Source organism: Hydra vulgaris, chromosome 09, assembly GCF_038396675.1.
Source record: "Hydra vulgaris chromosome 09, alternate assembly HydraT2T_AEP".
Classification (NCBI taxonomy): Eukaryota; Metazoa; Cnidaria; class Hydrozoa; order Anthoathecata; family Hydridae; genus Hydra; species Hydra vulgaris.
In genome coordinates, this window is record NC_088928.1 from 32,692,289 (window position 1) to 32,707,660 (window position 15,372).

Below are 15,372 nucleotides of genomic sequence, written 5' to 3' on the forward strand. Positions count from 1 at the left end.
AAAAAACTGATAATTCTTTAACAGATTTTAGCACTGGAACAATAGCTTCAAAGAGAAGGAACTATTCATCTGTAGGTATGGTTTTCTTCCAATTATCACCTTTTGTATAGCGTAAGTATATGAGTGAAACCTTCAGTCGAAACATGGTGTGCAGCATATAGTAATGACTGTTCCAAATCGTGGTTGCTGTGGAGGGTAATTTGAGGTAACTCACATCTGGAACAAGCATTCATAACAAAGCACTGAAGGTTGTTGATTTATGAAACCTGGTAGTGAGTGAGCTGGCTTTAAGAAAAGTATCTTTCAGTTCTAGGGTACCCTCAACTGTTCTTTGCAGTGCAGTGTTAAGTTTGTGATCACTGCATGTAACAGAGCCTTCTTCTTTAGTTATTAAAGATATACTGTTTAGAGCACGTGCTATGATTGATGCCTGATCAATAACACACAGTTTATTGGGTATTTTTTTAATGATTCAGGATATAAGAGTGTGTTATCAAGTGCTTTTGCAATGTTGATACCAGAGGGTCGCTCTTTGAATAGGCACACTTCTAATATAAATTTCCTTAGGGTAAAGTATGGCGAGATATAATGTAGTGTCACGGAAATGTATGAATTATTTACCCTTGACGTGCAGTGGTCGGTGTTTATGGCAATCTGATTAAGATCTATGAGCTCTTTTTCCATAACTTCATGCATTACTCCCTTTAGTGTATGGTAAAGCTAAAGGAGTTTATTTTTTGAGAAAGTCGCTGAATGTTTTATTGTGGCATTTGATAATATTTTGTTCATTGACCTCTTAAAATTTTTCAGAATCATCAAAACTGAACGGCAAGAACTCAGTAGCAATCAAAGTAATGATGTCATGATCAACTACAAATTGACGCCAGTCTTAAAGCGGCCACTTTTTTTTTAACCGCCTTTATTACGATTAGTGATTCTTCCCGGGAATTTGTTCCCGGGAAATTCCCGGGAAAAATTTTATTCCAATTTCCCGGAATCCCGGGAAATTTTTTTCGGGATCCCGGGATTTTTGTACACACATTTTTTAACTTTCCCGCCAAAGTCAGAATTTTTTGTTTTCCGGATCATAAGAAATATTGCTTATTTATATTGTTTACATATTGAAATTTATCGCAGCGCATTGGGAATTTTTAAAAAAATGTCCTTAAATCTTAAAACTTCGAAGGTTTGGAGTTATTTTGATCTTAAAAAAGCAGACGAGGCACAATGCAAACATTGTCCAAAAATATTACTATGCAAAGGTGGTTCCACTGTTGGATTGAAGAGGCATTTGGAAAAAATCCATAATATTATTTTAAATAAAGAAGAAGAACCATCAACTAAAAAACGTTGTGTTCAATTAACAATTGATTCCATGACAAAAAAAGTTTCATTGGGAGAACGATTGGCTCGTTTTGCTGCGATTGATGGTTTTTCTATTAATGCAATAACTAAATCGGATCAAATTCGTGAGTTGCTTCGTGATAAAGGCTTCACTCTTCCTAAATCGAAAACAGATGTCATGAATCTTATATATATATATTATTTGGAAATAGTCGAAGAAAATAAAAAAAAGATACTCGAAATAAAAGAAAAAAATGCAAGTTTAGTATAGATTTGGATGAATATTCAAAACATGGCAGAAGATTTATGAATATAAATCTTCACTTTAATGAAGGCTTTATTAATCTTGGATTAGAGCGAATGTTAGGATCGCACAATTCAAATGATTGCCTAGAACTACTCATCAAAAAATTAAACATGTTTAATGTAAGTCTTACAAATGATGTAGTTTGCATAACAACTGATGGTGCTTCTGTTATGGAAAAATTAGGATATACTTCGCCTTCTGAATATCAACTTTGTTTTGCACACGCAATACATTTAGCCGTTGTTGATGTAATATATAAAAAAAAGGTAAAAATAATAATCAAAGTACGAATGACAAAGATATTGAAGATGATGTCTCTGATGATGACGATGATTATGATGAGGAGGAGGATCAGCAAAATGAAATTAGTGACCAAGTTCCTGATCTTGTTCCTGACCTTCATAAAGTTCTTGTTAAAGTTAGAAAAATAGTTGTAACTTTTAAAAGATCTCCTTTAAAAATGGATTCTTTAAAGCGTTATTCTAAAAATGAATTTGGACAAAAGCTAGTGCTAATTTTGGATTCAAAAACTCGTTGGAATTCAATGTTTATTAAAGATTTCAAAAGTTTATTAAAGATTTCAAATTCAAAGATTTATTAAAGTTAAAAAAGCAGTTTTTAAATCTCTCGTGGATTTCAGTTTAGAAAACCTAATGTTGTCTGATGATGAACTTACAGTAATTGAAAATTTAGCAAAAAGTCTGGAACTTATTGTCTTAGGTTCTGAAATAATTTGCAGAAGGGAAGCAACTTTATTAACAGCTGATGACACATTAACATTTATGGTTAAAGAACTTGATGTTCAAGATTGCTACCTAGCAAAAGATCTTAAAAATGCTTTAATTGAAAGAATATGTCAAAGAAGAAAAAAAGATCTTGTTGGTTTACTAAAATTTTTAGATAATCCACAATCTTCAAAAAGTGATATGGATGATGACTTATTTAGCATGCCATCTAAAGCAGTTATGATAAATTTAGCGATTGAAATAGCTGGTCGACTTTTTCCCATAATTGAAAATATAGCAAAAGAAAAAGATAGCGATAGAAAACTTAACAATAGTATTATTGATATAAATCAGTTATCTGAATCTATGGCTGCCAGATTAGAAAAATTTGTAAAAAAAAAAGATGTTTTTGAAGTCAAGTGCAATAAATCAATTATGCGTCAAGAATTCAATCTGTTTGAAGCTACTAATAAAAGATCGCATAACTTAGATATGCTTTATAATGCGCTTTTAACTATTCGTCCTTCTAGTGTAGAGGCTGAAAGGGTGTTTAGTTCAACTGGATTTTTTTTTACCAACTATAGAACTAGATTGATCGACATTCATCTCGATGCACTGGTTTTTCTCAGAAGTCACTTTAAAGTTGTAAACAGTTACAAAAAATAAATAGAAAAATAGAAAAGTGTATTTAGTTATTTATATTTGCTCTGATGAAGATTTTCCCGGGAATGGAAAAAGTCCGGGAAATCGCAATCCCTAATTACGACCTGCCACGATTACGTTTAGTTCTTCATCTACTTGTAATCTCCGCTCGTCTTTTTTTTTGAAGTTCGATGAATAACTTTTTATGTTGTTCTTGAATATGCTTTCGCAAGCCAGTAGTATTTGCTTACTTTGTTGAAAGCTTATTTCCACAAATTTTACACATAACAGATTCTCCTGAAAATGTATAATACAGTTTAATAACATATAAAAAGGTTTTATTTTTTTATTACAATTTTATTTTATTTTTATTAAAAGCATCATAGAGCCGGGATGCTTTGAACTCACTTATGGTCTGGGGCAAAATTAAATTTTGGGGTCATTTACTGTAAATTTTACATCTAAAAAATGTCAAAGGAGTTAAATAATTTTAGAAATTTCATTCCCAAAAAAAGAGTCTTTTATAAACGTGAATTTAAGTTTTTCTTTTTTTTAATTAGTTACTAAGTATCTTATATGAAACAAAGGAGATTCAGAGTGGGCAGGCATACAATCTGGCGGTCAATTTAGCACTGTGCTTTGCGTGTTCTTCCTAAAAATCAGATGATTTGTAAATTATTTGCTCTACCAATTAAATACAATTTTTTTAAATCTTAATAGTTAATAAACGATAATAGTTATAACGTAAAAACGTAAAAAAAAACTGCGTTTTTGATTTAAAAAAATTAAAAAAAGTTAAATTCCTTCTGAAAGACTTAAACCTAGAGCTCCGGGCTTTTCTGCCATAACTTTAGCCGCTTAGTCACGCAAACTTCTACGTTAAGAAGTTAAGTTATTTTAAATAATAATAATTCTGCCGTTAACTTATCTCTGGATTAATTCCCGGCATTGCACAGTGGGCCAGGTGGTGGACAAAACCTAAAAAATAAATATTTATTATATTCAAAACCATATAATCAAACATATTTGTAATACTCTAATTCAAAGTTTTGAAAATTGTTTTGAGTATAATAGTATCTTTTAAAGCCACAAAAATTAGTTGTGGTTTCATGTATAATGAAAAACTTTTTTTTTTTAAAATGCGTGAAATTTTTATTTATTTTAAACATAGCTATAATAAACAGTAACTTTTAAAATTTTATAAGCTTACGGAATTAGTTTATATATTTAAAATATTTAACAATAAAACTTTTCGAAAAAAAATCTCAAGTAAAGATCAGTCTCTATAATACACTTATAATCTGGCTTTACAATAACGAGGTGAATTTTTAACATTTATTACTTTTATTTTGTACAAAAAGTGTCACATAATTTAGGGAACCTACGAGAACCTATATTAAATACTTGAACTAGTAAATCTAATATGTATACAACCAATTTGAACTAAATACATTGCCCCTAACATCCCCTTTTGGGTTTCTTTAACATTTTAAAACAAATACTAGTAACTTATGTTATTTGCTTGAAATCAATTTTTATTTCTTGTGAACAAAAATACATGTTATTTTGTTTGTTATTTAATTCAATACAAATTGCACTGTTTACTTAACAATTTTTTTGTTTTTGTTTAGTAATAAAATAAAAATTGGTGACATTTACGGACTTTTACAACAAAATAAACCATTTTATACATTGAAACTAACTGTTCTAGTTTCTGCATATATTAAGCTAGAGGATTCTGAGTGAAAAACTTTATAAGATTATAATGTAAAAAGTTAATAGCTGCAAACAATGATAATACTCATTTTGAGAGAAGTAATGAAAATTGGCTAGCTCAAGATTATCAATACACCAACGGTACATTAAATGCTACATCATCAGTTAATGAAGTTGGGAAACCATGAGGCTCTTTTGAAAAGCATGTAACAAAACAAAAAGAATAAGCCTAAGAATGTTAGTAATATTTTATTTAGCCATAAATTACTTCATGCAATAAAATTAAAACTATGAAGCGAGTTTAAGTGCGAAACTGGCACAAAAATTTCTGAAATTTGAAATAAAAACCCCATTAAACCTGCCTAGATATATTCACGTGATGAAACTTTATCATTAACTATTAATGGTGATATATCAAAATGAACATACCAGCTAAGAAATGGTGCTGAAAAACACACTCTTGAAAAGCTATGTGATATACAAACTACTTTGCTAATCACAATGCTAAGGAATTAACTAAATTAACGTTTATATGCAAAGCTACTTTTGATAGTGCTACAAGATATAGTGTTTACAAACAGGTAAGTCAAAATGAAAATAGTGACGTATGAAGAGTGCCTGTTGATTATTTGTATAGTACCTTTAGAACTCAGTAAACTTTATAATACCCAGTAGGCACGCAACGTTTTATTCACGTTTCAGTCACGTGTATTTTAGGTAACTTCGTCCAGGTTACTATTTTACGAGAAAGTTACGTGAAAGTTACGTGCCAAAATATTGATTCTAACGGAACTTTTTTTATTCTTAATAAAAACCTGTGATAAGAAATATGAAATAATATTTTTTATTATATTATTTATTTTTTTATAGTATAGTTTTTGTATTCATTATATTAGTGATAATTATTTTACTGTTATGATGATATAATTAATTTTTATTGTAGTTTAATCATAATTAAAAAAAAAATTGGTCTATATAATATCTTATAACGCAATGCATTTAAAACAGAACTAAATAGTCCAATATATTTTAAGTTGTAATATCTAATATCCAAATTACATCAAATTAAGTTAAATAAATTAGTACCAAGCGTCCCTATTTGCCACACAAATAAGATTAAACTCAAATACAAGGTATGCTTTTTTTCTACTTTATGATATAATATTTTAGACTGGCCTATTTGTCCATTTTGCTTACTTAATTTAGTACAAAATAAGTTATGTTATAACGAATTTAATATCAAATTAAGTAAGCTACATGGATTCTTGAGCAATAATAATGTCTGTAGAACTTCTGCATACATTATTGCTCATGAGTCGATTAGATAAAAACCAAAAATAGATTTTTTTCTATTATTTGGTTTTTATCTACAAGGTTAAAGAATTTATCCAAGATAATATCAATAAACAAATGTGTTATGTTATTTATTATTGATATATGTATATATTATTATTATTACATACTTTATCATTTTGTAATAAATGACACCTTGATCTTGTGCTTTACTTGTTAAAAAAGGTTAATACTTATTTATTTCATTTTTTTATATTATTTAAATATTATATGATTAATATATATATTTGAATTGTTTTTATGAAATTATTATTGTATATATTATATGACTTTTATTACTATTGTTATTATGTACAATATAAAACAGATTATTAATGCGGATTTGTTCAACGTTTTCCCCACAAAAAGATGATTATGATGCTATTGTATTTGAAACTGCATTATACTTATCTTTCAATGTTGACGACCTTCCAATATGTAAAGCAAGTTTCTCTCAAGTATAGCATTGCTTTTTTAAAAATTGTTTCATGATTTAGATCAAAGAAATAGCAACACCAGAAAATCATGTTGCCAAAACAGTTGGCGACTCACCATGTAAGACTTGTGTTAAAAATATGTGATTTAAGATAATTATTTAATAATCATATTATTATTTAAGTTTTTATTTGTTTCTTTTTAGTTAAATTTGGTGTCGCTAGCTATTATTGGAGAAAATATCGACTTATTTATTAGATAAAGTTTGATGCATGCTCTTACCCAGTTTCTTTCTTCACGTTTCAATCATGTATATTTTAGGTGACCTCGTCCAGGTTACAATTTTACTTGATTGAAGCATGAAAGTTACGTTGCCAAAATATTGTGTATTTTGGAGCTTTTTTTATTCTCAATAAAAACCTATGATTAGAAACTTGGAAAGATATTCTTTATTTTGTTTACTATTTTTTTATAATTTAGTTTTAGGGATTTTTTTTTTTGGGATATTCCCGGAATACCGGATATTTTTCTGAAATTTATCTTTTTCCAAATATCCGAAAAGTTTTCCATATATGCAAGTATATATTATTGTCATCAACTTGGCTGAATGCAAAATTAAGGGAAATATTAGGGGGAAAATATTCTGAATTTTTTTTAGGATTTTTTCCGCAAACAATTTTCCAAATTTTTTAAATATAATGATTATATGAAATATGTAGTTTATATATTCATTATTGTAATTACCTTTTATTATACTTTTATAATAATATAATTATTTTGCATTGTAGTTTTATAATAATAAAAAAAGTATCAGGGTATAAGATATCTTATAACATCGCAATGCATTTTTGACAAAAATAAAATGTCACATATATAATATTTTATCTAAACATATTATATTATTTTATATCTAAGTTTTATCAATTTAGGTTTAATAAATATATTACAAAGCTTAGTTCAAAATCGGGTAACGTTATGGCAAATGATTCTCATATTGCAACATGCAAAAGATCAAACCCTAATACAAGGTACACTTTTTTTTTTACCCTATTATATAATATTTTAGACTGTCAAATTTGTTGATGTAATTAATTTAATAATAAATAAGTTATTATAACTTATTTAATATTAAATTTATTAAACTACATGACAAATGATAAGTTCTGTATAAAATATTATTGACTAGGAAGATCCAATGGTATTGTTATGTTAATGCCTAGGAATATCATTCTGTAGTAAGACACAATAACCTTTTAACTTTTAAAGTTTGAGAAAATTCACTTTTCCCTCTCTTCGTCTTCTTTTGTGATCGCACCCTGTAGCAAGAATTTAATTTAGTTCATATCTTGTTGGAGAATGCAACTTGATTCTGAGTTGAATTTTCAGCACTCGATATTTATTGGTGACCTAATTTGACAATACTTTATTATACATACTTTTAGTTTTATACTTAATATATTATATATAATTAGGGGTAGATGAGGCTCCTTAGCCGTGGTGAATGTTTCCACAGCAAATGGAGCCTCAAGGTGATAATCTCACCATGGTAGGAAAATCATGATATAAAATCCCCACTATAATGTTGTGTGGTTATGTGGTAACTATTACATTTTTAAAAATTGTTATAATTTTTCTGTGTGCATTCTAAAATGACATTTAATGTTGTTTAAAACTTTGTAGATTACTCATTTAAAGCAACTTCGTGGGCTGTCACCTTTGCATCTAGTGAGTTAATGTATGAACAAGTTAATGCAGAAACAAGTGCAAATATAAGAAGATGGAAAACAAAAAAAACAAATTATTTAATCAGATGTTATCACATAAGGTGAGTACAGGTCTTTTTCTAAACACGCGCATCAGTTATTAACTTTATATATAGATATATATTTATCTATAGACAGACATTAGATATAGATATATATAGATAAACAATATTTTTTTAGACTTGTATTTTTTACTTTGTACTTCTTTTTTTTATTTATCTGTCGACTTTTTTGTTATGTCTTTTTTTATTAAATCCTTATTTATTTTTTAGCAACAAGAGTATAAAATTAGAAGGCAAATTACTTTTTTTTATTTTTCTACATTGTATGTAGTATTGTTTTCTTAAAATTATTTAATGCTTTAGATAAAAGAAAACAACTAAAAAATCTTGTTGTTAAAATGGTTGGCAACTTACCAAGTAAGATTTGTTTTAAAAGTTTGTGAATAAGATAATTATTAAATAATCATATTATTAAGATTTTATTCGTTTCTTTTCAGCTAAATCTGATTCATTAGATAAAGTTTGATGCGTACTCTTATAGGAGAAAATATCGACTGATTCGTTAGATTATGTTTGAAGCGTGCTTTTATGGGAGAATATATCAACTGATTCGTTAGATTAAGTTTGAAGTGTACTCTTTGTGGATCGAAGCGTGCTCTTCGTAAGTTGCAGATCTATGACTTTGTACTTATTACTTATTGGATATAAGGAGGATATTTTAACAAAAGTGCAGCTTTTATTACAAATTCAAAATGTTTATGTCAAGAACTAATACTGACTAATAAAACCATGTAATTTAATACGTATTAAATATTTCCTCGACGATGAGTTTTTTTCTTTACACGAATCCAAACACTTCGTTTTTATAAAGCATAATTATTACTTAAATATTACGTGCCAAAGTTAACGTAAAAAGCACGTCTTTTAGACAGTTCATGGGGACCAAAAAGTTACCTAAATGTCACGTGCCAAAAGTAACGTGAAAAACACGTCCATAAATCACGTGAATTGGTCATTTCATGGGGACCAAAAAGTCACCTAGATGTCACGTACCAAAATAACGTGAAATTCACGTTTTTGTCACGTCGCTGTGCCTACTGGGTAATAAAAACGTTGTCATATCATTCACCCAGAATCTGCGGCCAGGTATATGGGAAGTGGTGGACAAAACCTAATTATTACCCAATTGGTCCACAAACCTATTTAGATATATAAATAATCATTATATATGAAATAATATTTATTTTTAACAAGAATATTTTAATTTTTAATAAAATAAAAGACATTTAATTGGCTTAGGTAGTAAAAAAATATTTTTTTCAATATCAACCTTTTTTAAAAATCAAACAACAAATTGTGTTTAGCTACAAAGAAAAAGAAGAAGGTGGAGCTGATTCCCTCAGCAAAGCCAAAACTTCACTGGGGTATTTTTTTAAACTCTTACCATTTTTTTTATGACACTTTCTTAATGATATTATGACAGGATCACTAGATACAAGTAGCCTGTTAACTAGGTCACGATTTGTGTCAATTCTGGAAGTCTTTCTACTGAAATCTTCCCAAAACTTTTTAAAATCCTTGTTACAGGCCTCTTGGGCCTCCTCTGACATCAGTCCAATTGGCAAGTACTGTCTAGCAATGATGGCATGGCCATGAACTAAAATTTTGTGTACTGATTGTGCCATGTAATACCAGGAATACTTAGATATGTAAAGTTTAAGAGCAGTAATACAGAACTCTTTAAATTTGACAGTGTCAATTTCAAATCCAGATGATAAAGTGACTAGTATGATGTAAAAATAAAATAAAAGAGTTTCATCTACTTTCAAAATTTTGGCAGTTGATTGATAGTTTGCAAAGGCTCGTCGGGCAGTGTTACCATCATTACTGGTACCTACAAATTGTATATATGTGATAGTTAACCTGATGATTTATATAAAAGTATTTATGTAATTTCACTTACCAGATCCTCCACTTTTTGGGAAATCCACAACTAGTACCATTTGGTTCATAAATTCTGTCGTATACGTTTCTTCACTTGCATAACATTTTCTTTATCTTCTATAGCTCTAGACTGCCACTTTTGAGTTTCTAGTTTATATCCAATATGCAATACCATCTCAAAAAACCTAATCCAGGCATGCAGGCTAGAAAGACCATATTTCAATTCTAAATTATTAGAATTGTCCAATTTCAGCACCATTTCTAAGTTATTCATGTTTTTTGGAGACACACCACACACAGAGCAACATTGAGTTGAGTTAGTCACATGAGACAGAATAGTTTGAATTTTGCCATCAATCATGGTCAGTTCAATAATACTTTTGACAACCAGTTCTTTTCCATTAAAAGTAAAATTAAAAACACCACATTTTTTGATTTCAGATTCTAAATATTTTGCTTCTTCTATAACAACTGCTTTGCTTTCATTTTGAAAAGAAAATCTTATTGGACGACAATATGCAGTAGATGATGGCTTTTCATTTCGCCATAATAGTACTTTTTTGTTATTACAGAACCCACTGAGTTCTAGTGGTGCTAAGCAGGTAATGAACAGAGATTCTTCTTTTTTTAAGTTACGATCTCCAGCTTCCTCACTACTAATTTGCTTGTACATGCTTTGCCCAGTAGCCCCATCAAACCCAGCCTTGCAACGCAAAGTCAACCGGGTCAAACCATCTAGCATTGTGCTGATCACAGGAGCTTGCACCTCACAAAGTCTTTTTACTGTATGTTTTAATAATTCTTGTAGTGGTACATGTGCTGAATAATCATCAACAAAGATGTTCTCGGGATAGCACTTAGCTTTGGACAATCTTATGTTGTTGTATGAAGGATATATATGGCAGTCACGTTCTTCAGCTCCATTTCTCATAAGTTGGTAGGTTGATTTTGACATGCCACCATCTATAATTAATGCCAGACCTTCATCAGGTGTATACTTTTTAAATTGACTAGAAGGTTCTGATATCTCAGCAACTTGCTTGGCAGCCTCATCATTATACTCATTTCTTAATTTAAGCCTTGCTGAGTGGAGCAACTCATCACTAGAAAAATTATTTATAATATCATTAAGTCTTCTCCTTTTGGTTTTGTCAGAAGCAACTTTAAAGGAACAACTTGGTCTTCCACCAATCTTATGTAATTGACTAGAATTATCAGGCTTAGATATATTATTACTGTATGTAGATTTAAAGTCCTGAGTCAACCAATTTTTATTTTAACTCTCAAACTTTATGTTTCCTCGGTTTGCATCCTTCCATTTCTTTTGATAAACTTTTAAAAATGCAGCACACCCAGTAGAACCCAAATTCATAGAGACTAAAATAGCTTCTACAGACAAAGAAAATGATTTATCACTCGGATTTAGTTGGTCATGCCGTATACGGTTATGGACATCACTTATCTTCATATCAACTACAAAAAAATTAATTTAAAATTATTAGTGCAACCACTATAAACTAATATAACATGAATATGGCCATTATTTTTATTTCAGATATATTTAATTAGGCCAGTACAATAAGCACAACACCTAATAATGACAACAAACCAAAAAATAGGTTTGTCGCGAATAGCATTTTACAACAGTATACATTTTTTAAATGTTTACCAAACCTAAAGGGGCAGCTATGAGCAGAATAAAACAGCACCAACAGGCTGTACATATATTGTATTAACTTATTCTAACATTAATATGCTGTTCCAGCAGGTTCTAAACTATATGAGCCACTTTTAACATAATATTTTTATACTATAAACAAGAATCTTACCTTTATATTTCAAAATAAAACTGTGACTTTAATACAAGACCTTGGAATTTGTTATGGTATTTTTTGAAAAGCTATCAAATTAAATTTTAATAATATGTCAATTAATTTCGCATATGTTAAATAATTTAAAAGTTATTTGTTGTTATAGTTATGTTGTTATGGTATATTAAAAAAAAAAAAAAAAAATTAATTAATTCATCATTATATTCAATTGTAAATAATAATTGTACATTTATGATGTACAATTAAACTACAAATAATGTTTTAAACCATACATTATGCTCTTATAAATATAATGTACTAAGTAGTTGGAAGTATTTCGAAATTTTTTTTTTGAGGTTTTGTCTACCACCTGGCCCACTGTGCACTATATTAAAAATAAAAGTACATTATTATATATAGAGATGATAAATAATTTACAGACTTATTCAAAACGTCGTGAACATGTAATAATATCAATAATAGAATTTGAAATCTATTCACTTATTTATATTTTTTATTTATCCTTATATATTTATTTATATATTTCAAATCGATTATATAATAATATCGATAATAGAGTTTCAAATCTAGTGATAAATTTTCATTTTTTCCGAAGTATAATTTAGTGCGTATTTTTATTTTTAATTTTGTTGCATCAATTTTTATTTTAAGCTTATTCCACCAGAAGAGTTTGTTATTCAGTTCCACGATTTTAAGAAGTTATATGATTTGAAATTAAAAAATTTTAATTCGCGTTTTTAAAGTTTTATAAAGCTTGTTAAATAATTTTTAGCATTGGCAACTATTTAACTAAAAGTAAATATATCTTAATAAAAAGTGATTCTTTGGACATATAAAGGGTTTTAGTAAAAAAAAAAAGATCAAAATAATTTTGTCCACCATATGTCTAATATCCGGCCCACTGTGCATTGCCGGTGTCATGAAATAAATTAACCCCCATAATAAATTAACTCCCGTTGCGTAAAAAATTACCCGGGGAGTTAATCTATTTTGAAATAGATTAACTCCCCTTGAAATAAATTAACCCCTGTCGGCGAAACAAATTAATTCCCCATAATATATTAACTCCCCTGGAACAACTTATACGAATTACAAAAAAAGTTTTAACTTGATGTTTTCCAAATGTGTTGTTTTTAAATCTGTTAATTAGTTATTGATATGGATATAAATTATATTTCTACGATTATAATATCATATGTTAATAGTGGCAATATATATATATATATATATATATATATATATATATATATATATATATATATATAGGGGAAGTGGGGGCATAACAGCCCCCGTAACGTTTAGATTAATGGAGTATGAAAATAAAAACGGCATACGCTTTTTTAACTGTGTATTTAGATAAACACATCATTAAGCTTTAAATTGCTGCAATTAAGAAAAAAATAAAACGGTTTTTGAAAATGTTATAACACAAAATGTAGACTTATCAAAAAAAGCGGTTGTGCCCCTATAGAGAGGCACAACCGCACCCTAAAATATATATATATATATATATATATATATATATACATATATGTATGTATATATATATATATATATATATATATATATATATATATGTATATATACATATATGTATATATATATATATATATATATATATATATATATATATATATATATGTATATATATATATATATATATATATATATATATATATATATATATATATATATATATATATATATATATATATATATATTAGTAGAAAATCACTTAACAAAAATTTTTTCCATTTAACACTGTGTTTCATCATATATATATATATATATATATATATATATATATATATATATATATATATATATATATATATATATATATATACATATATGTATATATATATATATATACATATATGTATATATATATATATATATATATATATATATATATATATATATATATATATATATATATATATATATATATATTAGTAGAAAATCACTTAACAAAAATTTTTTCCATTTAACACTGTGTTTCATCATATATATATATATATATATATATATATATATATATATATATATATATATATATATATATATATATATATATATATATATATATATATATATATATATATATATATATATATATATATATATATATTAGTAGAAAATCACTTAACAAAATTTTTTTTCCATTTAACACTGTGTTTCATCAACAAAGATTCATCAGAAATGAATCATTTCTGATGAATCTTTGTTGATGAAGCACAGTGTTAAATGGAAAAAATTTTTTTAAGTTATTTTCTACTAATATATAATTGCTCTGTTCTTTTAAGAACATTGAGCACTCTATTGTGTAGAATACTTTTTAAAGTTGTTTAAATATATAATATAAATATATATATATATATATATATATATATATATATATATATATATATATATATATATATATATATATATATATATATATATATATAGGGAAGTGGGGTCATAACAGCCCCCGTAAGGTTTAGATTAATGAAATATGAAAATAAAAACGACCTGTGTTTTTTTATCAGTGTATTTCAACAAACAACAACAACAAAAAAAAGCTTTTAATTTTAGCAATTTAGAAAAAAATGCAACAGTTTTTGAAAATGTTATTAAACACAAATCGCACAAATCGCTGGGGGTATACTTTTCGTGGTACAAGTTTCTGATTCAGAGCAAGATGTCAGAGATAATTCTTGCAGTGAAATAGTTGGTGTTTGAAACTTGGTAGTTAGATTTGGTGTTGCTGAATCCATCTCAGGAAATGACCTGTTGGTTGTTTCTGAAGGCTCAAACATCCAATCATCAAAAACTTCAGGATTAAGTGGACTTACTCCAGTCTTTCTGAAACAACTTACAGCTGTCAACATGTTTGCAGATTTCATATAAGCTATTCCAAATAGTTCTGGAATCTGATATCCTGTCACAACTCTAGTATAATGTGTACGCAGCCAAATACAAACTTGGTTCGAATAGTTGCTACTAAATGGTGCCATTAAGGAGACATCTAGCAGCTGCAGATGGTGTCAACAATGTGGTGGAAAGTAAATAACAGTAACACGATTTTCACGTGCTTTCATTATGAACTCTATATTTTTTGTATGTGTTGCATGAACATCTAATAATAGCAGTACAGGTCTTTTTTTGGATGGCATTACAAAAGACAGAAAATGGTCAAACCACTTCAAAAATATATCTGTTTGCATCCAACCACTAGGGTGATATGATGCAATAGTACCCGGAGGAGCTTTTTCGATAATATTAACATTCTTGGGAGCTCTGACATGGGGGAAAATAATCAAGGGGGCACGTATATACCAGAGGTAC

At 28.0% G+C, this 15,372-nt stretch overlaps 1 protein-coding gene and 2 long non-coding RNA genes across 4 annotated transcripts; 2 read left to right on the forward strand and 1 right to left on the reverse strand.

Moving 5' to 3' along the window:
- Window positions 1–4,628: 4,628 nt before the first annotated feature.
- On the forward strand, window positions 4,629–7,151 carry LOC136084728 (uncharacterized). Its single transcript, XR_010640812.1, has 3 exons — window positions 4,629–5,867; window positions 6,564–6,621; window positions 6,707–7,151. It is a non-coding gene; the product is annotated as an uncharacterized LOC136084728 (long non-coding RNA).
- Window positions 7,152–7,193: 42 nt separating this feature from the next.
- LOC136084727 (uncharacterized) lies at window positions 7,194–9,078 on the forward strand. Its single transcript, XR_010640811.1, has 4 exons — window positions 7,194–7,529; window positions 8,182–8,326; window positions 8,630–8,683; window positions 8,764–9,078. It is a non-coding gene; the product is annotated as an uncharacterized LOC136084727 (long non-coding RNA).
- Window positions 9,079–9,566: 488 nt separating this feature from the next.
- On the reverse strand, window positions 9,567–12,401 carry LOC136084729 (uncharacterized). 2 transcript variants are annotated; one of them, XM_065805410.1, is made up of 2 exons: window positions 12,040–12,401; window positions 9,567–11,683 (listed from the first exon to the last, which is right to left on the reverse strand). In XM_065805410.1, exon 2 carries the CDS (start codon window positions 11,163–11,165, stop codon window positions 10,275–10,277), a length of 891 nt encoding a protein of 296 aa, XP_065661482.1. In that variant the 5' UTR covers window positions 11,166–11,683; window positions 12,040–12,401; the 3' UTR covers window positions 9,567–10,274. The 2 variants fall into 2 exon arrangements, with proteins under 2 accessions (XP_065661482.1, XP_065661483.1); XM_065805411.1 differs by lacking the exon at window positions 12,040–12,401 and having other exon boundaries at window positions 9,567–10,160; window positions 10,230–11,849.
- Window positions 12,402–15,372: the final 2,971 nt, after the last annotated feature.

What these genes read in the sequence shown, in the direction of transcription:
- LOC136084729 (XM_065805410.1), bottom strand. Translation starts at nt 11,165, where the DNA reads ATGTCAAAATCAACCTACCAACTTATGAGAAATGGAGCTGAAGAACGT.